Source organism: Vitis riparia, chromosome 1 (assembly GCF_004353265.1).
Source record: "Vitis riparia cultivar Riparia Gloire de Montpellier isolate 1030 chromosome 1, EGFV_Vit.rip_1.0, whole genome shotgun sequence".
NCBI lineage: Eukaryota > Viridiplantae > Streptophyta > Magnoliopsida > Vitales > Vitaceae > Vitis > Vitis riparia.
Genome location: NC_048431.1, coordinates 346348 through 370652, shown reverse-complemented (window position 1 = coordinate 370652; position 24305 = coordinate 346348). Strand labels below are relative to the sequence as shown.

General features: G+C 35.7%; 2 protein-coding genes across 12 annotated transcripts; one reads left to right on the top strand and one right to left on the bottom strand.

Annotated features, from left to right (window-relative positions):
• Nucleotides 1-794: 794 nt before the first annotated feature.
• LOC117922360 (nuclear transport factor 2-like) lies at nt 795-9854 on the bottom strand. Of its 9 annotated transcripts, none has more exons than XR_004652484.1 (10): nt 9717-9854; nt 7984-8171; nt 5915-6218; nt 5609-5841; nt 5256-5535; nt 5013-5134; nt 4868-4927; nt 2134-2197; nt 1276-1535; nt 795-1204 (listed from the first exon to the last, which is right to left on the bottom strand). XR_004652484.1 is itself a non-coding variant. In XM_034840506.1 (10 exons), exons 2-9 carry the CDS (start codon nt 8167-8169, stop codon nt 1330-1332), a joined length of 1455 nt encoding a protein of 484 aa, XP_034696397.1. In that variant the 5' UTR covers nt 8170-8171; nt 9717-9854; the 3' UTR covers nt 795-1222; nt 1302-1329. The 9 variants fall into 9 exon arrangements, 7 of the variants coding, with proteins under 7 accessions (XP_034696397.1, XP_034696407.1, XP_034696427.1 ...); XR_004652486.1 differs by having other exon boundaries at nt 795-1200; XM_034840506.1 differs by having other exon boundaries at nt 795-1222; nt 1302-1535.
• A 1356-nt stretch (nt 9855-11210) lies between these two features.
• LOC117913702 (asparagine synthetase domain-containing protein 1) lies at nt 11211-24244 on the top strand. Of its 3 annotated transcripts, XM_034828762.1 has the most exons (14): nt 11213-11360; nt 11621-11879; nt 12670-12863; nt 12969-13104; nt 13998-14267; nt 14447-14544; nt 15234-15348; nt 18734-18839; nt 19893-19986; nt 20537-20733; nt 21659-21758; nt 21835-21951; nt 23301-23357; nt 23845-24244. In XM_034828762.1, exons 1-14 carry the CDS (start codon nt 11280-11282, stop codon nt 23956-23958), a joined length of 1938 nt encoding a protein of 645 aa, XP_034684653.1. In that variant the 5' UTR covers nt 11213-11279; the 3' UTR covers nt 23959-24244. The 3 variants fall into 3 exon arrangements, with proteins under 3 accessions (XP_034684662.1, XP_034684653.1, XP_034684661.1); XM_034828770.1 differs by lacking the exon at nt 12969-13104 and having other exon boundaries at nt 11214-11360; nt 12670-12876; XM_034828771.1 differs by lacking the exons at nt 23301-23357; nt 23845-24244 and having other exon boundaries at nt 11211-11360; nt 21840-21943.
• The last annotated feature ends 61 nt before the right edge of the window (nt 24245-24305 follow it).

Genomic DNA, 24305 nt, shown 5'->3' with positions numbered 1-24305 from the left:
TTTAGTACAAAGCAAATAAAAAAAGAAAAATTGGTGTGATTAAAACTTTTGATGTCATAGAAATGCTCACTTAATTAATATCTTGAGACTTTCCATTGTTTAAAAAATTCCTTGTGATAGCATATTTTTGACGAGGAGTTTTCCAAAATATCTAAAAAATTATCAAATTTAAGTATCGTACATGTTGAAGCAAGGAACCATAGCCTATATGGTCCAAATAGAATCCCTTTTGAGAGAACTATTAAAACATTATTTTATTGAAATACAAAGATTCTGCTTTTCCCTCTTTTAAGATTGCTACATATCTCTCAGAACATGGTGCTTTGAAGTATAATTGAGATTCAGATGCACACGCCAGTTCTTCCCTTTTGAATCATACAAAAACCTTAGACCTGTTTGATGACTATTCATAAAAATAATTTTTTGCTTTAGAGAAGAAAAGGGTTTTCTCCGATCTTGTTTGATAACTATGCCTAGAAATAATTTTCCCTCGGTATGGAAAACAGTTTTCTTAACTTAGATAACATGCTTTTAATTTAAAAACAACTTTTTAAAAATTTGTTTTAAAATCATTTTCTTTTCTAAAACAGTTGTTTAGAACTATTTGGAAACTTAAATATAAAAAACAGTTTTCTCAAAAAAAAAAAAAAAAAAAAAATTGCATAATTGTTGAAAATACCTCAAGTTTCCAAATAGTTCTAAACTTTTTGAAAACAGAGTCAAAATAAACGTCTTTTCGCCTCACTTTCATAATAGCTATAAAAATGAGTCATACAGCAATCGTGAAGATAGAATAAGAAGGAAAAGGCGAAATTGAGATTGAGATACTTCCCCTAGTGGATTATAATGAGGTCGATTGCGTGTTTTAGAGTTAAAAAAGCAGCTAGGATGTCCGTGGTTTAAGCAATATCCCCGCAAGCAATGTGCAGATAAGTGCTGGGAACTGAACACTTGGATGCAAAAAGCTGAACCCAGGCCCACTCCAGTCTCTTCAATATAAAGCCCAGCCTGAGTTCAGATTTCCACAACTTGGGTCCTCCCACACTCGCAGTACTAGGACCAGTGACGTTTAGCATGACATGGAGAAAATGTCTAATTACAGAAAACAGTTTTAATATACTCCCCTACTTCCGGTCTAAGGAAAGAACACGCCTTCATCTCAAATGATGTGTTAATGTCAAAATCCTCAGGTGCCACCAGCTGACTACAAAAGTAGCTTTCCCTGTATCAACGATGTGAAGAGTAAAAAAAACAAAAGGAATATGGGGTTGTTACCAGTTATGGGTTCTGAGAATAGAAACCTCACTCTAGTTAAATCCATATCGAGTGTTAAACTCTTCCACCCCTGTTCTGATAATCCCTCTGGTAGGGGTCGCTATTGCGTCCATTAGGGGCCCGACCTCGTCCATAGAACTCGCCCCGGTTGTCAAACTCATTCCTGCCATAGCCGCGTCCACCAAAGTTCCCACGGCCCCTGAAATTATCGTTTCGGTATCCACCTCTTCCTGATGAGGGCCTCCCCCTGTCATTGCCAACTGCAGATGCCAAAATATATCGTCAGTCTTGCGTGTGGATTTAAATTTTCTCCCTCAAAATAAACTCATCAGGAATTAGAATGAACACAACTTTGAGTTAAGAAGTACAAGTTTAATATTCCTGTCTTAAAATATCATATTTCACCCTTTACAATTGTGCAGAGATGCAGAATGGGTAATGAAATTGTTTTTGCCATAGTCGAGGCGAGCATGGGGGCAGTTCAAGGTTGTCACAACCAGCAAAGAAATCAAGGATAATGCATCACAAGAGACTGGACAATAACGGGTCTCTATAATCTATAGGTCGATTGAAGGGCAGAAAATTCCTTTCTCTAGTATATATGAAAATTTAACTATCAAAGATATGTTAGTTTCTTTGCCATTTGAAAAATTGCGCAGTTTCATTGCATATAATGTGTGCATGAAAAAGGTCAATAGTGATATCATCTTATCTCAAAAACAGAACCAACGGTGTAAGTGCAACACTTTTTTCAAAGAAAAGACATGAGGCACAGGTAAAGAACCTTGAAGTTTTTAAGAAAAGGAAATAATTTTGCCATTCGTCATAACTTGTTAAAAATAAAAGATTTGAACTTGCCTCGAAGGGTAGTCTTCTTCTGCTCAATAGTAGCCTGGTGACCGCCAATTGTAATAGGAGAAGCCTGAAACCATAAACAATTAATGTCAGCAGAGAGAGAACTTTCAGAATGTTACTGGGGATTGGATAGACATCTGATGGAGTTTCACAAACTTCAAATAAATAGGAAAAAAAATTGTGAAAGGAAAAAAGAATAGTTTGCAAATGAGATTAAAGCATTAACTCTAGAAGCTAATGATGGAAGTCCTTTACACCATAATACTGTTGTTTATTTCCTTTGCTCTTAATAGTGGCTTATATTTCTTTTTTTTTCTTTTTCTTTTTCTTTTTTTTTTTTAGTATTATACAAGGAAAAGTTTTCTCAGAGATGCCTTACAGTGAAATGAAAATTATCTCAAACAAGAAATCAATTCACCACATCTCAATAGGATTGCAGATAAATGAAGGACACACTTAGAAACAAAGAGAATCATAAATTATAAAAACTATGATTTGAGAGGACCCTTTTTGTAGATTGAAACCATGTAAACTCTGAAAAGGGGAGATAAACAAAAGGGGATGCATATTTCCAGTATATATGAATGTTGTTTTCCATGAGAGCATTAAGCATTTTCCATCATCTTTCCATGTGCTTCTCATGAATTCCCTCTTTGGATGGAAAATGCTCTGCATCTGCATATCCAAGTGAATGCTTCTAGTCCAACAAATGCAATTCTCATGAACAAATTTTCCATGTGTTTTATGTGACATTCTTACTGCAGAGAGTGGAGCAGAGTGAGAGGCAAGAGGTGACCAGAAGGAGTGGCATTAGGATCAAGGAGATAATTTGAAGAGAGCAGGAATTTCTTCTACTTTTGACTGACATCCATATCCAAACGTTATAGCCCAATGGCATAAGGAGATTTGAGGAGAGAATGAGTACAGCAGAGAATTCGAACCTACCCCATGCATTGAATCCTAAGGCAAAGTGCATCAAGTGTCAAGTACAAAACTGTCTCCCACATGTTATACTGAGTTTCAAGACATGTGGCACACTATAGTTGTCTGTACTACAATGGAGTTCACATGTTACAAGTTGGAAATGTGGCATGCAATGATTGGTTCACATGAACTTCTCTGAATAAAGCATAACAAACTAAACAATTCATATTTTGTTACCATATTTGACATATACAGCTAATGTTAATCTTTGGATTCTATTTAAGCATAAAAAAGAATAGTAGCAAAAAGGAAAGTAATGAAATTAAGATAAAATTACTTATCCTTTTGTACATTACTGTAGACTTAACAATGATGACGAATGAATTTGATGCATTCATGTTCTCTCTTTCTAGGGGGGTAATGACGAACATGAAAAGTTAGAACTTTGAACACAGTACACAATCACATCTATGCCAATGTCCATAGAAGTGTACAGCGATATTTGTATATCCTTTTTTTTTTCCTTGTATATTAGTTAGAGGCTCATAGGAATGGAAAATTTGGTGTATATAGTGACCATGTGGAAATTATAACCTAAAATGTATAGCTAAAAGTATAGAAAGTTTATCCTGGACTTTTATGATAAATATATGCCTGAATATATCATATTTTGTCAAATTGATTCCACTGCAACTCAAGGGTTAGATATTTTTATAGGTATGACACTAATGAATGCCTATGTCTATCCATTTTAACTCTATGATCTTTCCATGAAATTACTTATAAAAAAAAAAAGAAAAAAAAAAAAGAAATGATCTTTCCATGAAATTTGTTACTGTTTCTTTATGGCATTCTATGTGGGCTTCATACATGCATACACTTTTTTTTTTTCAAATCATTTCCAACATGTAAAAAAACTTATGACACTTGATATGATACAGTACATAATATGGAAAAGACAATACAGGTTGACAACTACAATTATTGCCATTACTGGATGACAGTTTGTAAACAAGACATTCCTGAGCAACATAGGACAGGCATTTTCCTTAAGAGGCATCATTTTGGGTCCATATGTGCTTGATTTAAAATCTAAGCATACTACAAGCAACCATATCTACTATAGTTTTTTTTTTTGGTGACACATTCTGCATGATTTATAACTCCATCATGAAAGATGACAACATATCACAATATGGACCAGAAAATCCAAGAGATCAGCAGAGCAAGCTTCAACCAAAAGAAATCTATTAAGAAAACCTTACAGATGAAAGAGAAAAGATCCAGATGGCCATAATCTGGCTCTTCTTGCTGATCAGATAATTTGAATTAACTCATTCTGGGCAAGATAAAGGCATATGTAGTTTATATGGCCTCTTGCCCCACCCACTTTGGAAACTGGTGGAAGAAGCAGCTAATCATAGATCAAACACAAGATCAGCAACTTAACATGATTCTATCACATTTATTATATTTACCAAAGCTGAATCAGAAATTTGGATGTTCCACATGCAATTTTACAAATCATCCACATAATTATGTGGAACAGTGTTTTACCAATATTTGTATAAAAATAAAGATTGCGATTCAGTAAACTCTATCTTGCAGTTGGGTAACATCTTCAATAATTTAGAAAGAAACTAGAATCTTGAATAATTGGGACAATACAAACACTACAACAATGTTCTAAGAGCAATTGACCTCATATGTAGGAGACTGTGAGCAACAAGATTCAGGAGTGCAACTTAACTAAGCTAGTGCAAACAATAACCACAAACACATGAGTCAACTTATAGCAAATAAAATCCAGTACCTTTATTGCACTATGCATGGAATCCAAGGATTCAAACTCAACAAAACCAAAACCATAGCCCTGTTGCCAGACAGAAATTTCATTAGAAACATGCAAACATTATGTCAAGAAGTAATGATAGAACAATTTAAATCCAAAAACAGACCTTGTAACTTCTAATTTGGATACCACCACTTATGATGGGCCCAAATTTCTTAAACACCCCTTCAACTTGTTGAACAGTCGCATTCAAAGGCAGATTCCCGATGTATATGGAATGGCCACCAACTGTGACGAGTAGGATAAAAAAAATTAGAAGGAACAAGTTCAGCACTAGAGAGGAAAAGCGGTATAACATCTGAAAAAACTACAAATATTGATGTACAAACACAAAACAAATGAATGAAACCTTCAGGATGATCCTGGCCACTTTCTGGAGAAATGTTGCTTCTAGGGGCACCATTATTAGTGGGGGTACTGTTGCTACTGGGAGCATTGTTACCACTGGGGGCACTGTTGCCACTGGGGGCACTGTTGCTACTATGAACTTGTGCTCGGGGTGCTGCAGATGTGCTTACATGTCGCTCAATGTTTGCAGGTGAAACCTTTGCATTACTTTTAGCAGCTCTTACAGCACCAGGAGGTACATGAACTGAACTTGTAGCCATCTCCCCCTTCATCACCTTCACCTGTACCAAATTTAAATATTTAGTGAAGTTCAATAAGTCAATCACTGAGAGACAGACTTATACAGTAACTCACTATGGAAGCATAAGACTTCTTTGGTGCATCCTCTTCAATGACAGCAGAAACTGTCTCAGAGACTGGGTGAACATCTTTACTTGGATCAACTGGGATTTCACAAACAACCTTTTCTTCAGAAACTGGTCCCCCTTCATTTTCTGTTAGATCACATACTTCTTCATCATCGGCAGCATCTTCTTCCACGGGACTAGTGTTATTCGACTTAGGGTGATCAAGAACATGAGTGCTTTCTGGAAACAAGAAAAAACTAAATGAAGTAGTAAATAAAACAATACCCCCAACACACAGAGACACAAACCAGACCTGGCTCTGGAGTCAAAGGCGCTACTGGAGAATTTTCATTTACATCATTAACTGCAATGGTTTCAACCATGAGCGATTCTCTTTCATCCATGTATCTAAAAACATCATTTAAGACAAAGTAGCCATTATCTTGTGGAGCTAGAAAGAATGACTGAGTGAATTTCCTTCTCACATTGTCCTTCCCAGTCAAACAACCGGTTACCAAAACAACCACCCCATCCTTGTAGGAAAACTGAGCATCTGCAGTCAATATCTCTGCCTTATGGCCCTTGTAGTCAAAGGAGAGGATCATGTCATTAATTCCCTGTTTCAAGACAAATGCAGATATCAATTTATTCATCAGCCAATGTGATCCAGTGTCAATTAATAGGTTAAACAAATCAAACATGAAGTTTGACCAAACAAAGAGAAGCCAAAATGCTGACATGAACCACACAGAGAAAGAATTTGTACAAGTTACAAGTACATGATGAGATTTGTCCATGGATAAGAGACTTCCCAAACAAATCTGAGGTTGGTGGGATAACTATCATTGAAATTAGTCAGACCACATTACATAGAGTATAATTAAGGATCAAACAAAGCAAGGAACAAATGATCATTAAGTAACTGTTTGGGTTATGCTAAGCCTATGTTATCTCTCCAATCTCTTTTCTTGACATCCCTAACAAGGTATAAGAGCAAATTGATCTTTGTTGTGATTTCTGATCAGTTATACCGTTTTCTCTTTCCTTAATTTTACCTCTTAATCCTTTAAGAGGCACTCTAGCAAAATTTTCTGGTCAAACAATCACCAACAGTTGCAGTTGCAGCCATCACTCTGAGCCAACCTCAACATTGTAACAACAGCAGTAATATTAGTGTTTTGTTTGGGATTTTGCAGATCCCATCCTTAAGCAATAATCAAGGATCCTTTACTCTTGAAAGTTTTCTGGTCAAACCATTGCCAATAGTTGCAGTTATAGGCATCAATGAGAGCAAACCTCAGCATTGTACCAACAGCAGTAAGGTTGGAAACTTTTTCTGGTTGGTTTCTCAACAGGCTTGAGTCCATTTTTAGAGTTGGTTTGAAGGTAGAAATCCATGAGAAGGCCACAACCAACAGACAGTAAGCAACAAAACTACCTAGACAAGTATAGCCAGTCATGAATGACAAGATTTTCTTGATTATGTATGATTGCAATTATTAACAGTGAATTTTGCTGTCTTCTTTTATAACGAGGAAACCCAATGCCCTGATCTAAAGAACCAGAGAAAACCTCTGACATACCACTCCTCCCCAAAGGATGTATCAGGTATGTCCAGGTCTTGAACTTTAGATGTTCCATTACCTTTTTTTTTTAAAAAAATTATTATTATTATTATTATTATTATGAGCAACAAGAAATAATATATATATGAGAAGCGCCTGAACCAAAAGCATACAAATTTAGATGTCCCATTACTGAGCAGGAACACGTGCCAGATTAGCTGCCCATGCTTGGCAAAATAGTTCTGTGCTGGATACCTTCAGCCAATTGCCTTACCAGCTTGCATTTCTTATAATCAAATTAAAGGAATGGAGAGGTCATGACTCAACTATAGGAGTACTTCTAGCACTGCATGATTAATCATCCTGTAAGTATGCTTTCTAGCCGTTACAAACCTTAATAAGAGAGTACTGCTTTTGCATTTACTGGAGCAAACAGTTTCTAAACACATTCCAGGCTATAAGAAGCCATGTGTCCTAAATCAAACCAACAAGATACTCCTCACTTCAGGATGCCGATAGTTTAAGCTCACAGCTTCACCACATTGACCACTTTTCTAGCTTGGGATAGATGTCGAAAGGATAATACCTACTGACTGTAGGATGTATATCTGAATCCAACTTTTAGTACATCTTGATGTAGACAACATTTAGTTGTCAGAAATACAACAATTAGCAACACGATAATAATCACCAAAAATGTGTATGCTGTCTGAATATGTTGGCTTTCTTAGTTTGTCTTTACAAAAAGATTTATGGTATCCTTGATAAGCCCAGTCAAGAACACATATAATGACTAACATTTTTCTCACAAACTTACTTCTGAGGTTGTCACTGTTGTCATTACACCATCAGGCCCAGGTCGGCTTAGCACACTAGAATCATGATAAAATCTGTAAACCAGTTCTGGGGATTGATAAAGAACGAGGTAATACTGTTCCACAAACACATTCCCGACCACTTCAGCACTGGGGCCAGGGGAAGAATCTTCTGTTTGCATTGCCATCTCTGCCAAAAAATATTAATGATACATGAACATAAGAAACTCTGTTGAAAAAAAAAGGAGGGTGGAGGGAAAAAATAAAACATAATATAAACATTATTCCATTTCATATTCAAAAGAATGAGACACAATGCCCTAAAATGAGCATTCATGCGGAACTAAATAAAAAGGAAAACTTAAATGATGCAAGTTCAAAGAGCAGTGATTACTATGAAAGCTGCAACTAAAAAGTAATAATGGCCTATAGATATTATGAAACAAAATTATAAACATCCAAACAACACATTAAATCTTGAGCATGAAGATGCTACAAGTTGAAATCTAATGGCTGTAGCACTAGAATGTGGAAAACAGAAAAGGATAAAAATAAGAAGAGAGAATTGGGATGAAACTTCAAGCAAATGTCAAACATAAATTAGTTGAAGGAAAAAGACAACAAAAGATCTACTAATCAACTAAGCATTAGAAATCTCCAACCTATGATACAGATCTATAAAAATTGCCAATCACTACTAAAAAACCAATTTAAGTGGTTAACAAAACTGAATCAAATTTGTACCACAGTAAAAATGACCCAACAACAAATCTGAAACCGAGCAAACATATAATCCAACCTATAATAGAGCACAGGCCAAGCCAATTTGGCAGAAGTACTTACTAGTTACTACATATATCAAATCCAAAATATATTAGTCTTTGGGTGATTGATATGCCAACCAGAACTGAAGGAGAAACAGGTACTGCTGCTTCTTTGGAAAATATTCCAGGGAACAAAATTCAGGAAAAATAGATTTCTAATGCATTTTGAAATTTCTGAAACTTAGAAAAAGGGGCTTAAAATTACTTTAAAATAAATTTCTTTGAAATAGATTTCTAAGACAAACCCTTTCCTGCACTATCCTTCCGCCTCTATTTCCAATATCCCAAGGCGACATTAAGACTCTCTATGAGCATGTGGAAAAGACATACCTACGAAATAGTTCATAAAAAAAACTCTTAAACTCCAACCACATCAACAAATGCATTATTGCAGCGCGTTTAAGACTAAAAAACTCTTTACAGATGAAATCTATTTTCTCCTTCAAGTCAAGAAAATTTTTCCAACAGACAGAATAAATTTCGTTTGCACAGAAAAAATTTCCCCGGAATCATTGAAGATACACAATAGCTGTCCAAAACTTTCACGGTAAAATCCGCCTGAAAAGAAAAAAATAGCAACAACAACACAAAATTCCCTGTACATTCTCCTAGGAACTATTTTCCATCCAGACAAACAGAACCAAAAGTTTAAAAAAAAAAAAACAAAAAAAAAAACAAACCCTAGATCTAACCATAACTAATCTCAAAACCAAATCAATCACCAGAAAAACGAACAACACGTCAAAACAAAAAGAGAGTTCCGATCATCGAACCGGATGAATCGAACACGGCGTCGGTGGCGGCGATACGATTCGCACATTGATCAAACAGGGGAATACGGGAATACATTCATAAAATCACAATCAAAATCGGTAAATAAAGAAAAAATAAAACAAGAAAGGGACAGATACCTCGGGAGCGAATGGGAGAGAGGAATGGCGAAGCCGTACAGTGCGTACAGTTCAGAGAGAAGAGAGGAGCAACGATGGAGAGAGTGGTTGGTGCATGAAGGAACAATGAGAGAGTTTTGCTAGGAGACTAGTCCTCCACTAGGTTGGAGGGAATTTTTGTAATTTGCCGACTGTTCAAACGTACGATTCTGTGGGTGCGGGGTCCACCTCTGAAAGCTACGTCGTGATTAGGGTGGGCCCGGGGATGGACGGCTGTGATGGGTTGGGTGGGGCCATGCGAATTATTGACGGCTATGATTGGTGGGCCTTCGTGGTGGGGCCTGTGCTGGCGTGGCGTGGGATGTCGTGGGGATTCCTGCACGTTTTTCTCATTACAGCGTGCCTCCACTCGCTCTGTTGAAGAGTGGGGTGGATTGTGAGATTTGCTTTGTACTGAAGCCCCTTAGTAATATCGCTGTCATATAATCGGTGGCGGAAAACTTAGGTCCAATGGGGAATTGCCACGTGACTTTTGACCAACTGTATGCTGCCATGTTTTTATGCCCTCTTTGATTATGAATTATAGTTTTAAAAAATATTTTCAAAATCAAAATTTAATTAGGAATTTAAAGATAAAGATAGTTTTAAAATTTGATCTGTGCTTATCTACATAATAAATAAAAATTCCTAATCAATCCTTTCTATTTTTATTTATTTCTTTTGAAAACAAAATCTAAAAGCACAAAGGTTTTATTTGAAATTCAAACATAAAAAATAATTTTTAAAATTTAATCTCAATAAATGTATCTTGTACTTCTCTACATGACAAATAAAATTTCCTAATTAATTTTTTTTTATTTCACTTGAAAAAATGAGAACATGTTTAGAAATTATTTTTAAAAATAATTTTCTCTTCCTAAATATATAAAAGTGTTGTAAAATAAAAGAAGTAAAATAATAAATGGTAAGGCAATAAATAAGAATGTTGAAACAAATACAAACCTATTACGTTATTACTTGTATCCTTTTTATACACTATTAAAAAAAAAAAGCTAAATGAAGAAAAATATAATACAATATTAGTTTAAATAATTTAACTGATAAAAATATTGTCATTAAACCCCAATAAAATAAAACTTAAAAAAATAAAAAAATAATATATCCATATTAGTTTCATAGAAATTATGATATTAAAATACGATTAATATTGATTTTGATAATAATAAAATAAGATTTAGAAATAATTTTTTTACATTAAGCATATTAAAAATAAGAAATTTTAAATATAAAATCGTAAAGTTGAAAAAAAAATGAAAATGAACACTTCAAAAAAAATTGATCATTGTAAAGTTGGTGTGTTTTATAGGATCGGTTGTCGGTGGACTAAGTTTATATTACAATTCATTTTTATTTAAATAAAAAAATAATCCAACTATTAAATTGTTTTATCTGTTTTAGAGGGACGGTTTCATTTTCGCACTTTCAATTTTTTTCATGAAAAAGGCGGGCCCCAGGCCAAGAACCGAACCAGAGCCTAATTCCAATGTCAAAACCCTAAGAAACCCCTAACGCACAAGGGGAGAGATGTGCGGAATCGGTGTGATCATCTCCGGCGTTCGCATCGGTTCATCATCTCCAATTTCCCATTCCACCTCTCCGGTCTCGGTAAGTCTCAAACTCCGCGTTTTACTTCTTAATCCTTGCTTTCTATGTCCTTCATTTTTGTTATTCAGTTGAAAAGTAGCAAAAAAGATGATTTAGTTAGTTTCCGGTTACGGTAAGTCTCAAACTCCGCATTTTACTTCTCAATCCTTGCTTTCTTCATCAATCATTTTTGTTATTCAGTTGAAAAGTAGCAAAAGAGACGACTTAGTTTGTTTAGGAACTTGAATTCAATTCTACTGACTGTTTTGATGCACCTCTAGTCGGCGTTTTCAGTGGATGATCTTAAGGCGGCTCTTGGGAGGAGGGGTCCGGATAGTCTGGGATGCAAGAAGATTTTTCTTCATCCCACTGTTTCGGGGGAAGAGTGTGTGGAATTGCGATATTGTGGCGATAAATGCGATCGCACGTTCTTTGCGAAAGGAGAATTGCACTTCATTGGCGCCACTTTGCAGCTCAGGGGGGTGAATCCTATTACCCAGCCCTTGGTAGATGAATCTGGCAATATTCTTGTTTATAATGGTAGGAAACGATTTGATGATTGCGTGGGCTGTATTTCCATGGCTTTTGTTTTTGTTGGTTTGGTTCTTTTGTTGATATATTCACAAAAGAATAGGCTGTCTATCGGGAGGGTGAGCACAAATTCATAGCAAAACAGATAAGCATAACATGATCATTTTGGTTTTTTTTGGTTCCAGATAATAATTAAAAATTGATTTAAAATCAATAAATTATTTTTATACGCTACATCAAACTTATATCACTTATTCTCACCCTTCTATATAAAGATTTAATAGTTTGAAAATACATAAGTTTCTAACTAATTTTAATTATATTTGATTATCTTTCATATTTTCTATAATGCAACATATCATATCATGAGAAAATAATTTTCTCACATTTTTTTTTCTGAGTACTTTTTGGGAACCAAGCATAACCTTTAGTTTTCAGCTGTTCATTCATCCATTATCATTACACATCTCTCTCTCTCTCTCTCACACACACACACATATGCTCAGGATCCCGGCACCTCTTCCGTGTTTGTCTATTGTGGGGTTTTGTGTCATTATAAGAATCCATGCTACACATCTAGAAGACCAGGACAATGCATAAGACTTATGACTCAATTACATGATGCTTTTGTGTTTTGTTAATTGCATGGTGACATGAGAATAAGCCAGTCATTCTGATTGCGATCATCCCTGCAGTTTTTCTAATTTTATTCTTTCTCCTGGTACTATACATTTCATTATTTAGTCTCTTTCACTGAATACAACCAATTTGATGTCTCATTTGTTTTTGTATTTTGAAGGTGAAATATTTGGAGGAATTCATGTTGGCAGTGACAGCAATGATGCTGAAATTCTTTTGCAATCTCTAGGAAAGTGCTGCACTTGTGGTTCTCATGGACACACTACAGCGTGCAATTACAGTGGATTAGGAAAAAGTTCCATTCCTGAACTTCTTTCAACCATTAAGGGGCCATGGGCTATAATCTATTGGCAGGTAACTTCAAGTGGTAAGTTTCTAGTTGTAATGATTTCAAATGATACAGCATGGACATTTTTTTGCATCATTTTCCTGAGGTTTTACTGTATTTATCACTTATAGGATAGTTCAAGAACCATGTGGTTTGGTAGAGATGCATTCGGAAGGCGGAGCCTCCTTGTGCACTGGCCGAATTTGGAGGATTGCCGGTTTTTGCTATCATCTGTATCACCAATTTCTTCTGTTGAGCAGAGTTCTGGTATATAGTGCTGACAAGAGCTTTTCTTATTTTGTCCTTTTGTTGAAAACATTATTAAAATATCATTGATGAAGAGCGAATTTGAAATGGATTTTTCTATAGAAAATGAACATGTAGTTGGATTCAAACTTATTCTTCTTGCCACTAATGTTTTCCCATATCATCATCAGTTATTGACTTTAGTGAATTAGCCTTAATGACATTTGCTCCCTAGCCAATTCATTGTTGATTTTTAGTGAAAAAAGCGTACTCCGCTAACATGTGTTCCGCTTTTGTCATAAAATTTTCCTTGCAAGTGTTTTCACTTTTCATGGGACCTGTTACTAATCATAATTGTTGGGGGAGATTTTGCAATGCTGTTTGGCACTGGGTTAACTTTCTTTTCCTTTGGCTGGTGAAATTCTTCATACTCATTTTGGATATTTTTTAAGCGGTCCACTAAATTGTCTTCTGGCTGGAACAGCAACAAGCCCAGTACCAGTCATCCTTCCACGAGGGTTTTCCTTCTTTTAATGATTTTTTTTTTTCAACTGCAAGGCGCAAAATTCTAGAACTCATCTCCCTCCTGATATAAAAATGGTCTCATATTGCTGTCAACTCTGGCTATATTGGCTGACAAGTAACAATGTCCTCTGAAGAATGTTTTCATCACTTACTGATGTATATTGTTCTTCTTAATCTTCTAGCATTTTTTGTGCTTTTGCATACTTGTTTAAATTTGAGCCAGTTTTGTACTTCTGCTATTGTAGGCTAAACATCTCTAGTTGTCCAGTTTGGCCCTTCCAAATATTGGTGCTTCTTTATTCCACTTTTTCTATCAGTTTTTGAATTTGTACCTGCTGATTGTATAGAACTCTGGCCTGTTTTTATCAAGTGATGTTAATTGGCTGCAGATTTTGAAGTTGAAAACGGAATTACAAGCATCAATTTCTGGGACGAGCTTTCATGTGGGGTGTACAGTGTATCCATTGGTTCGTCAAAAGCAGATAAATGTCTGCTCGGTGAAGTAAAAAAACATGAATGGACAAATCCCATTCTAAAGGAACTAGTTAAGTGGGAGAGAACATATGTTGAACCCAAACCAGCGGAGTTACATTTTATGATTCCCAGCAAACAGCCTGATGTGCATTCAATTTGTTTGGAAAGAAAGCCTTCGGGATTAGGTAATTATCTGACCATGGTGCAGATAAAGACATGTGCAGTGTTTCTGTTTCTTTGCTTAATAATCTGGTCAAATTTCAATTTATCTTAAGAAGATGCATTGCTAGTTTTAGTTGTAGATTTGGATGCCTTGTGCATCAAATAAGGTCCCTGATAGTGGTTTTTCTCTTGAATGATGTAGGGGCGATGCAAACATCAGTTCCGGTGCCAGCACAGACGGTGCTTATTGCTTTGAGAGAATCTATGATGAGACGCACTACACAAAGTGCAATTTTTCCGGTCTGAAGTTTGGTTATTTTGAATTGAAATTGTTGTGGTGGCTGTATGTTGATAAACAATTTAAAAATGTGCATATTCAGTAGCATGGATAATTTTTAGTTTGATCACAGTATAGATGTGAAGTGATTTAAGGAGACATCCTTCATTTTCTTTCGTTGTCTTAGGAAATATGGACCTAGGATTTGGGCCTTATACGTGTGTCTTCTGCCATTCCAAGATGTGGTGTAGTGATGTGTTATAATTTTGTGGATGGGAGTATGTTTTAAAATAATGGATTGCATCTGGATATAATAAAGCACAGGGTTATTCAATCCATACTTTTGTATATCTGTTTTCCGGTATTAGTGTCTGGATTTTTTGTCGAGTTCTTGGAGCTAGGAGAATATCAGGTCAAATCTCTTGATTTGTGTATAGTATTTGTACTTGTGAACTGTATACATCACATTTTGCCCATCTTTTTTATTAACATAGTCCCCCTTATGGAAAGAACAGAATACATTCATTTCAGATCATCTATAAGACACAATGGACTGGTTCATGTTTAATGGGACATACACATGTGCATTTTTAGTTAGAACAATTTCCTTATGTTTATGCTTGAATAAGATTAATTTTAGAAGTTAGAAATTTTCTTTTCCTTTTAGTGATAAGGAGTTGTATTGATAAAATTATTTGGATTTTATATTTAGGCAGTTACATGTGACCTTCAACAAGAAGAACTAGTTCCTGTGGCCATTCTTTTTTCTGGTGGATTAGATTCAATGATACTTGCAGCATTATTGGATGAGTGCCTACAACCCAGCTGTAAGTTTGTTGCATAAGCTAGCGTATGTTGTTTTTTCATTTAAAATTTTTGTTCTTTGGTTTTTTATAACATCTCATTAAGCTCACATGCTTCTATAGCAACTTGTAGCGGGTGGCAATCATGGTCCAGCAGATAAGATTATACTGCCCCTTAGATCATGTACTTTGTTCTCCTTATAAATAAGTAGGTCTCTTAGGTCTCAGTAATTTCAGGTTCAGCACTTGGAGGTCCCTTGTGCTATTCCTGCTATAGGACTTGAGAATTTGAACTCTATCTATCTAAATCTTGATGAGAATAGAAGGTTTTTGTTTTCCACTCTTGTAAATATTCCTTTTAATTCCTCATCATGAGTGTTGACATGACCAATACCCTCGAGAAAAATTATTTGGAAAATGGAGGCCTTCTTTGGCCACTAGCAAAGAAGAAGACCAATACCTATGACATCCTTTAAATTTGAAAGCCTTACAAAGCCTTTAGACCTCATAGATGTCTATGCATTTATGGACATCATGGACTTTTTTTCATTGACCCCTTGCTTATGAGTTGTGGTAGAGGCCTTTGAGGATATTACTAGTATGTTGATTATCTATCAAAGGGTTTTAGTAGGAGGAAGGGGGTTAGATTTCTATGGAGGTTAATGTGTCTTTTTTTATTGTATCTTTTTTTTTATATATATAAGTAAAAGCAATTGTATTAAGAAAGCCAAAAGTACACCTGAAATTACACATGATGTACGCAAGGCTACAAGGCTAAAAGGCCAAAAAAGAGAAGGAAACCACCAAAAACCACCACTTTTCTTACACCACAACCAATCAATGAAATCAAGTAAAGACCACGAGCTAGAGTCTACATTAACCCAGATCCAATCCAAAAACTTATACAGTAAGGATTGGAAAATAGCTTGATCCGTTAGTTCGATGTCTTCAAAGGCTCTTCCATTTCTTTCCTTTTATAAGGTACAAAATAAACACAATGGGGTTGCATTCCATGCTTTTTTCCTTTTCTTCCTAACAAAAGAGTTGTGTCAACTAAGTAAGGAGATCTTGATAGAAAAGGACATGACCCACTGAACACCAAAAAGAGCAAAGATGGGTTGTCAAATCATGGTTGCCTTGGGACAGTGAAGAAGTAAATGGTTTGCTGATTCCTCTTCAGCTTTACATAGAAAGCAGCTACTTGGTAAAGACTAACCCCTCCTTTTTAGTTGATCCGTAGTTAGAATTCCCTCCCAAAAAGCTTCCCAAGCAAAAAGCTAACCTTCTTCGGTACCCAAGGATTCCAAACAATGCTTGAAGGGAACTCTTTAGCAATGCAAGGAGTTAGGGAGGGGTAAAAGGACTTGACAGTGAAGAGGCCTTTCTTTGATATCCACTAATTCATGACATCCTCATTATCCCTTCTAAGCATTTGTCTGTTTAATATTCTAAATAGAGCTTCTACCTCTCTCATTTCCTAATCATTGTTGTGTCTTGTGAAAACAAGATTCTAATGACCCACTTCCCCTTTTCCCATCCCACAACTGGGTAATCCAAGCTTCTCTAGTGGAGGCTAATGAGTACAAGCTTGGAAAATCCTCTTTCAAGGAATTTTCTCAAGACCACCTATCCTTCCAGAACTACACTCTTCTACCATTTCCCACCTTAAAAGCCACCCTTTTGCTAAACTCCATCCACCCATTTTTGTTGGCCTTCTAAAGACCCACCCCATGACCTTCCCTTGAAGCACCAAAACACCAACCTCCATCTTCCTCTCCATGTTTCCCTACAATCACCTGTTTCCAAAAAGGATCGTTCTCAGAAGCAAACCTCCAATATCATTTTCCGAGAAGAGTCTTATTTAGTAAGGAACGATTTCTGATGTCCAAGCCTTCGTCATTTTTCTCTATGCAAACAATAGACCAATTCATCATATGAGGCCTATTCTAGAGCTCGCCTCCCCTTCAAAGAAAGTCTCTTTGGATCTTCTCTAACCTCAAGCACACCTTGCAGGGAATGACAAACAAGGTCATAAAGTAGATTGGGAGGTTAGAAAGAGTGCTTTTTACCAAAGTCAATCTCCCTTCTTTTGATAAATATTGTCTCATAAAGCGAGTCACTTCTGAAATCTCTCTTCCACTACCTCCCAAACACAAGGGGACTTGAAAGTGGCTCTTAAAGGGAAGCCCAAATAACAAGAGGGGATAGAACCCACTTTACAACCCAACACCCTAATCAATTCCTCAAAATTGGGAACCTCCCCTATAGGAATCAACTCGCTTTTATGAAGATTGATCTTTAACCTAGAAACTGCTTCAAACCACATGAAAGTCCAATTCAGAACCTTCAAATGCTCCTTTCTTGTGTCACAAAACGCTAAGGTATCATCAACAAATAAAAGATGAGACACAACAATACTAGCTAAGAAGTTCTCTAGAAATCATCCTTGAAAAGCCCCTTCAAAATACAAGAAAGCGCTTTCTTATTATATCTTTTTTTTTTTTTTTTGATAAGTAAGCATAAATTGTATTAAAGGGCAAACCGCCATAAAACATACAGGGAGTATACAAACGCAGCCACACCCCAAAAAACAAAAGAAACAAGTAGCCTCAAACGGCCTTTAAGTAGCCGCTAGCCACTCCAAAAAGAAGAGTTTTATCGAATCTTATTTACATATCACAAAAAAAAAAAAAAGAGTTTTATTGAGGTGCATGGTCTTTCTTATGATTTGGGTGTTATGGTTGGAGTAAAATGCAAGGATTTGAGAAGAGGATTATTCGTGGAACATTTTTGGATGTAACATGTCCACTCACATTCCTTTTGGTGTCCATGTCCATGGAATTTCTCTGGATCCTGTTGAGCTATATCTTTGGATTATTTAAATGCTTGCTTGAGTATCTAGAGGGAAAATTATGTCATTTGACTTTTTTTATCCTGATTATTTGTTAGCCACAAGCTGAATTTTGATGGTTGTGCTTTAAGGTTCCCTAAGTCAAGTGCTTTGGGGGCTTCTTAGATACTCCAGACTGGGATTACGGATGCTGTGCTTTTATCCCTGCAGGAAAGTTTGAACATGACAGTTGGTTTTGGCTGTAACTAACCTTATTTCGGAAGGTTGTTTTTTGGCCTCTTCAGGAGGCAGACTTCCTTGGCATCTCATTCATTAGATGAGGAGGATTTATCCTCTTGATAAGGTTTTATCAGCAATTTTAGAGATACTCCCTCTTCATTTATTGGTGCATAGAGTGGTTATGTTGGACTTTTGGTTTTTCTACTTGCTGCTTGGCTTCTTGTTTCTTGAAGGAGATTTCATCCTTGTGGAACGTTCTCTCCCATAAGATCTTATGTCTTATATATCGTGTGTGAAAGTATTGTAGAGCTGGTTGTTTAATAAAGTATCTATTGGCAGATGGTATTGATCTACTTAATGTAAGCTTTGATGGTCAGTCTGCTCCTGATAGAATCTCTGCTAAAGCTGGACTAAAAGAACTACAAAGAATCTCACCGTTAAGAAGGTACCCAGTAAATTGTTCTTTGGCTCAATTGTGGTGGATCTAGGTCCCATGAAGCTTTGCATCAAAAATTTATTTGAATTATTTCAGTTTCTAAAATGAGGGATCATATGAATTCTGTTGCAACTGAAAATTGACAGAGCATGTTAAAACTGGAAAATCATAAACTGAGCCAAAATTTATAGGCAAAGACACATGCATGATCACATGTATGACAGGTCAAAAGCAAAAAGTTGGGAGCATATTATGATACAGACAAGGAGAAAAACAAGCAAAAAAAAATGTTCAATTGAAAAGTCCATAAGAATATAAAATAAACAATATTCTGCTAAAATGTAGCTCCAATGGGTGGGAGTACCTAAAATGGAAGATATGAAATTTCAATTTTTTGACTTCCAGGTTATGCCAGTCTGCCCATTTTCTTATCTTTAAGATTTAATATGGTCACAAAATTCTCTTGGTTCATCCTATGGTTTCAAATTTCCGTGTTGAATATGTGCTCTGCCTAAATGGTTTTTGAGAGAGCAACTAGTCTTTAGCTCACCCATCTCTGAGTTTCATCTGACTAAAATGAAGTTTAGTTGATAGTTTGTGTATTTCCTTTGTCCAGTCTGGGATAGTTCCTAAATCTGGTTTAACCTTTATATGGTGATGGATAAAAATCCAAATCTGAGTTAATAGTTTTGTTATAAACCTTTTTGTCATGAGTTTTATGAGTTCCTGGAGAGTATTAAACTTTTATTGGATTTGGGTGTACATATACTTAGATCACCGATAGTAGTTTTTTGGTCAATAAAGCTAAAAACATACTGTCAATATCATCAGGAATTCGGTTGATTTTTACTTCAGTTTGTGCGCTGTTGTTGTGACACTTGAGTAAAGCTCCAGCCTGTTTTCCTAAGACAACTTTCTCATGCATAGAATGAGTTTCCCTTGTTTTAGATATAAGCCTTTGATTATTTAACCATTTTTTTTGGAGTGTCACTTTCATTTTTTATTTGTTTAGATTTAATGTATTTCTTATGTTCAGTGCAAATTATGCAATTGAGAGTGCAGGTGGAAACTTGTGGAGGTTGATGCTGATTTGTCGAAGTTAACCCAGGAAACAAAGCATGTCATGTCGCTCATAAATCCTGCAAAAACTTACATGGTATTTAGTCTTATTTTGAAGGGAATTCTGTGATATGGTGCAGTATTAGCATCCATGGAAGTACTTAAAATTTTATGTAAATACCTAAGATGAAATATCCAGCATCATGGTGTATGCATACTGCTTTCATCAATATGCTTTACAGTAAAAAATACATATCATCACTAAAATCCAGAAGGTCTCCTGTTCTCATTATTTTACCACCCATGATCCCTATGAACAAAGTGCTCAAAAAATATATTCAGGCTATGCACAGTTACATCCTGTCCTTTAAAGGTTCTTCTTTTCTCCTTCCTGGAACTCACATCAAACACAAAGGGAAAGCTGTCCACATCTCTTACAACTTATTACTTATAATGACTTTCCTTTGGTCCTCATAAAGTAAGATCTTTTGATTTGGTTTGTCCTGTTAAAAGCAGTGTCCTCCTGTAATATGCAAAACCTGTCTGCTTTTATTTTAAGTACATCTCTAGTATATCCACTAGTCTAGATGACTTCTTCAAATTTTATTTTATTTTTATTATTATTCTTTAATCTGTTTATGTTTCAGGACTTGAATATTGGAATAGCATTATGGCTTGCAGCTGGTGGTGATGGTTGGGTTCATGAAGAGATTGGGGAGATTGATAATGATAATTACCAGCGTGTTAAGTACAAGTCCAAGGCCAGGATTCTCCTAGTTGGTTCTGGTGCTGATGAGCAATGTGCTGGGTATGGTAGGCATAAGACAAAATATAGAAGTGGAAGGTATGCTTATCTTATATTGGATTAGATAATGTTGTTATAAGGTTTTAATTTGTCATCGGATCAATGATCATGACACAAATTAATGATTTTAGGGTGAGAGTAGTTTTTGAACAGAAATTTAAAGACATATTAGCAGGGTGAGTATTTCAAAATAGTTTGATTAGGTCAGCTCAAGTATAATTAGAGCTCAATGAACTTTTTGTGCTTTGATTGCTCATTTATCTATTTATTTTTAAATTTGAAGAATTGTTTGGACATGCTGGAGTTATCTTCAATTTCTCACCTCAAAGGGATGTAAATAGTAATGAGATGATGATCTTCACCAGCTTCTCAGTGGAGGCATTTCTCCAACATTTAAACAACTAAATTATCTGTTGGAGGAGCATATGCTCCCTATGTCCTCAATTATAATCCAAATAGAAAATAAAATATTTAACATTACTACTCCTGAGTATATACACCGGCAACTATGGAATATTTCAATTTGTCCTGGGAAACTGGATCTTTTAATATTGGCATACTGGTAACTGAAAGAGACTGCTGGCGACTTCATTAGTTGTAACCAAGCAGTCATTCGCTAACTTTTGCAGTTATAGTGGGCATGAATCTGCTGGATTCCATAGATTTACATGTGCTTCATGTACCCTTAATCCACATCCATTGTGCCCCATTTGGGCCTAGTGGTGAAGATGTGGATTCTCTTCCAGAGTAAAATGACTGATTAACATGTAATGCATTCTAAATGATTCTGATAGGGTACTGCTATTTCTGTATCAAATGGGTGCCAAATTTAGTTGATTTCTCAGAATCTAGGATGGAATATTTTTTAGAATATGTGCTATTCCTGAAGATATTCAGTTATTGTGATGGAGTATTCTTATTCATTTTGTCTCACTATCTGTGCCTTTTGGATTTGTATTATCAGTTGGCTTGGGCTAAATGAGGAAATGAAATTGGACATGCAGAGAATTTGGAAAAGGAACTTGGGGAGAGATGATAGATGCATTGCTGATAATGGCAAGGAGGTAGTACTAACAGTTTTAAAAAATATCATTAATTGCCTGGCACATGTTGACCATATTGATTTTTTATTTTTGCTAGGCTAGATTTCCTTTCTTGGATGAGGATGTCATAAGGACACTGCTTGATATTCCCCTGTGGGAGGTTGCCAACCTTGATCAACCAAGTGGAACTGGTGACAAGAAGATTCTGAGAGAGGTAGCTAACTATTTCTTTTCTGACTTAATGTTTAATTCATGTGCTGACATGGACATTGTTGTGGCATCATGACATGGATGCTGGACCTTAAAAACACTCATACTAGGAAAAAGGTTTCCTTGGTTTTTCATGCATTATTGCCTTATAATTATAACATAATGATGTAAATACATCCTAATCCTGTTGTATAATTTTTTTTTCTGCCCATTTTTAAATTAGGCAGAGGTATTCTCTTTTTGCAAGTGTCCCGACTGGTGCTTGACATGTGGGAATTTTGTTGACTATTTCTCGATGTGCTAACTGTCTTGATTGTGATGCATGCTACATATTTTAGCATCTCTATGTATATTTTATACGTTTTGAATTTTAGGAAACTTAGGCAATAAATGTTCTGAAAGTTTTGCAACCACTTTACTGCGAATTGGTGAACTTCAGAAGAACACTGAAAACTGATTTTTAAGATACTTAACTTGACAACTGGATCAGGCAGTTACTTGAACAATCACTGCAATTAGAAATTTCAGGACCATTCTGTTTATGGTTATTCCACTAAGTTAATCAAACTGTGGAGCCAAATACATGTATCTGTGACATAAAACTTCAAAGATAAAAGAGACCAGAAAGTCAAAAGAATGAAACATTCAAAAGACTCATTGGATGAAATAGATGATGTTAGAGAGCATTCTTGGAGAATCATGAATGTAAGTCAGGTGGCTCTATGCAACGAAGTTTCTTGGGCTTCCCTAGCTTCTCTCATCTCCTTTACCCTTCTCTACTTTTTGTTGGCCTGGTTTAAGATAGCTTTTTGCCTTTGGCTTTAGCTATAAACTGAAACTAAAGCTGGAGCCATGATTTCAAAGGGGCAGTTTTGTTATTATGAAAATTTCATTAAACATGAAACAACTTACCCCATAAGTTGAAAAGGCTTCTAGGAAAAGCATGATTGTCCTTATTTCTATGTTCTAACTTATTTTTAGTTGGAGGCTCTTTTAATAAAATTACCTAAACACACGGAAAAGCTCTCGCTAGACTCAAAAAGAACTTTTGAGTTCCAAACAGCCAATCCAAATGGGGCATGATGGGTAGCCGCCATGCATGGTATGGAAGTTTGTTTTAAGCTGAAAAGTTCTTTAGGCTTTAGTTTACGCTTTATTCTTGTTAAATTAATTGAGGATGCGGCCCTTGAGGCCTTGCTCAAGTAGTAAAGGGTTTGCGGGAGGTTTATTACCCAAAAAAAAAAAAAAAAAATTAATTGATGTCGAGCACACTCACTAAGGTTAGGTAATAGCTTCATGTAGTGAATTATGACCATGAATTAAATTATTTAATCGTTCATCTTTTATTTGAAGGTTGCACAAATGCTTGGTATATATGAAGCTGCAACTCTGCCTAAAAGAGCAATACAGGTATGAATTCTTTCTTTTGAATTGATAGAATACTTATTTTGAATGTTTTGAAATCCAGTCTGTCCTCTATGCAACTTTTGACTTTGTGCTGAAATTCTACTTGATATATAATTTTCATTTTTCTTCTATTATGTGTGTTTTGGGGTGGAGTGAAGGGGAGGAGTTGGGTGGGTGGGTTTACTGTTTCCCTTTTTCTTTTCCTTCCTGATTCTAAGAATACTTGAAGATTGTGTGACTTGAACTTGTCGGTCATTCGATAATTTTAGATTGGTTGTATAAATTTTACTCAGTTTCAAAAGGTAATTTGTAAAACCCACAAAAACCTCCTGGCTATCCATCTGATTTTTTATGTAGTGAAATCAATTGCATGGGTCAAAGCCTAACATGATAAGCTTTAGTTGGAGTTTTGCTGATTTTCCACCCTTTTCACTTTAACACTCTAGATTCAATTGTGAAATAATCTAAACCTTTTATGCTCCTTCTGTAGTTTGGTTCAAGAATTGCAAGGGAATCAAATAGAAAGAACTTTGGAAGTAATCGTGCAGCAAATCAGGCGTCTGCAGGGAGTGTTGTGATTTATGGGACATCCAACTTGACTTAATATCGTATTTAGAGGTGCTTGATGCACAGATCGTCCTTCCCTCTGGTCTACAATTTTGGTCAGCTTAGTTCCAGATTCAAAAATGGATGCTAACTAATGATGCAAGCAATGGCATCATTTTGGTGGATTTGGTCTGAGAAATTTTCAAGGTTTCGTTTATGCACTCAGTACATGAGAAAATTTGTCAATGATATTGATCTCTTGTTGAATGCTTTAGGTCCGAGGGAAGAATTTTATAACAACGCTTGACTAATTGTCAATTAAATATCATGTCTTTTGCAATCAATCTTTTGCTTACTTCGAATTACGAGGTCTACAATGCATTTTCTGCAACATGTCCATATTTG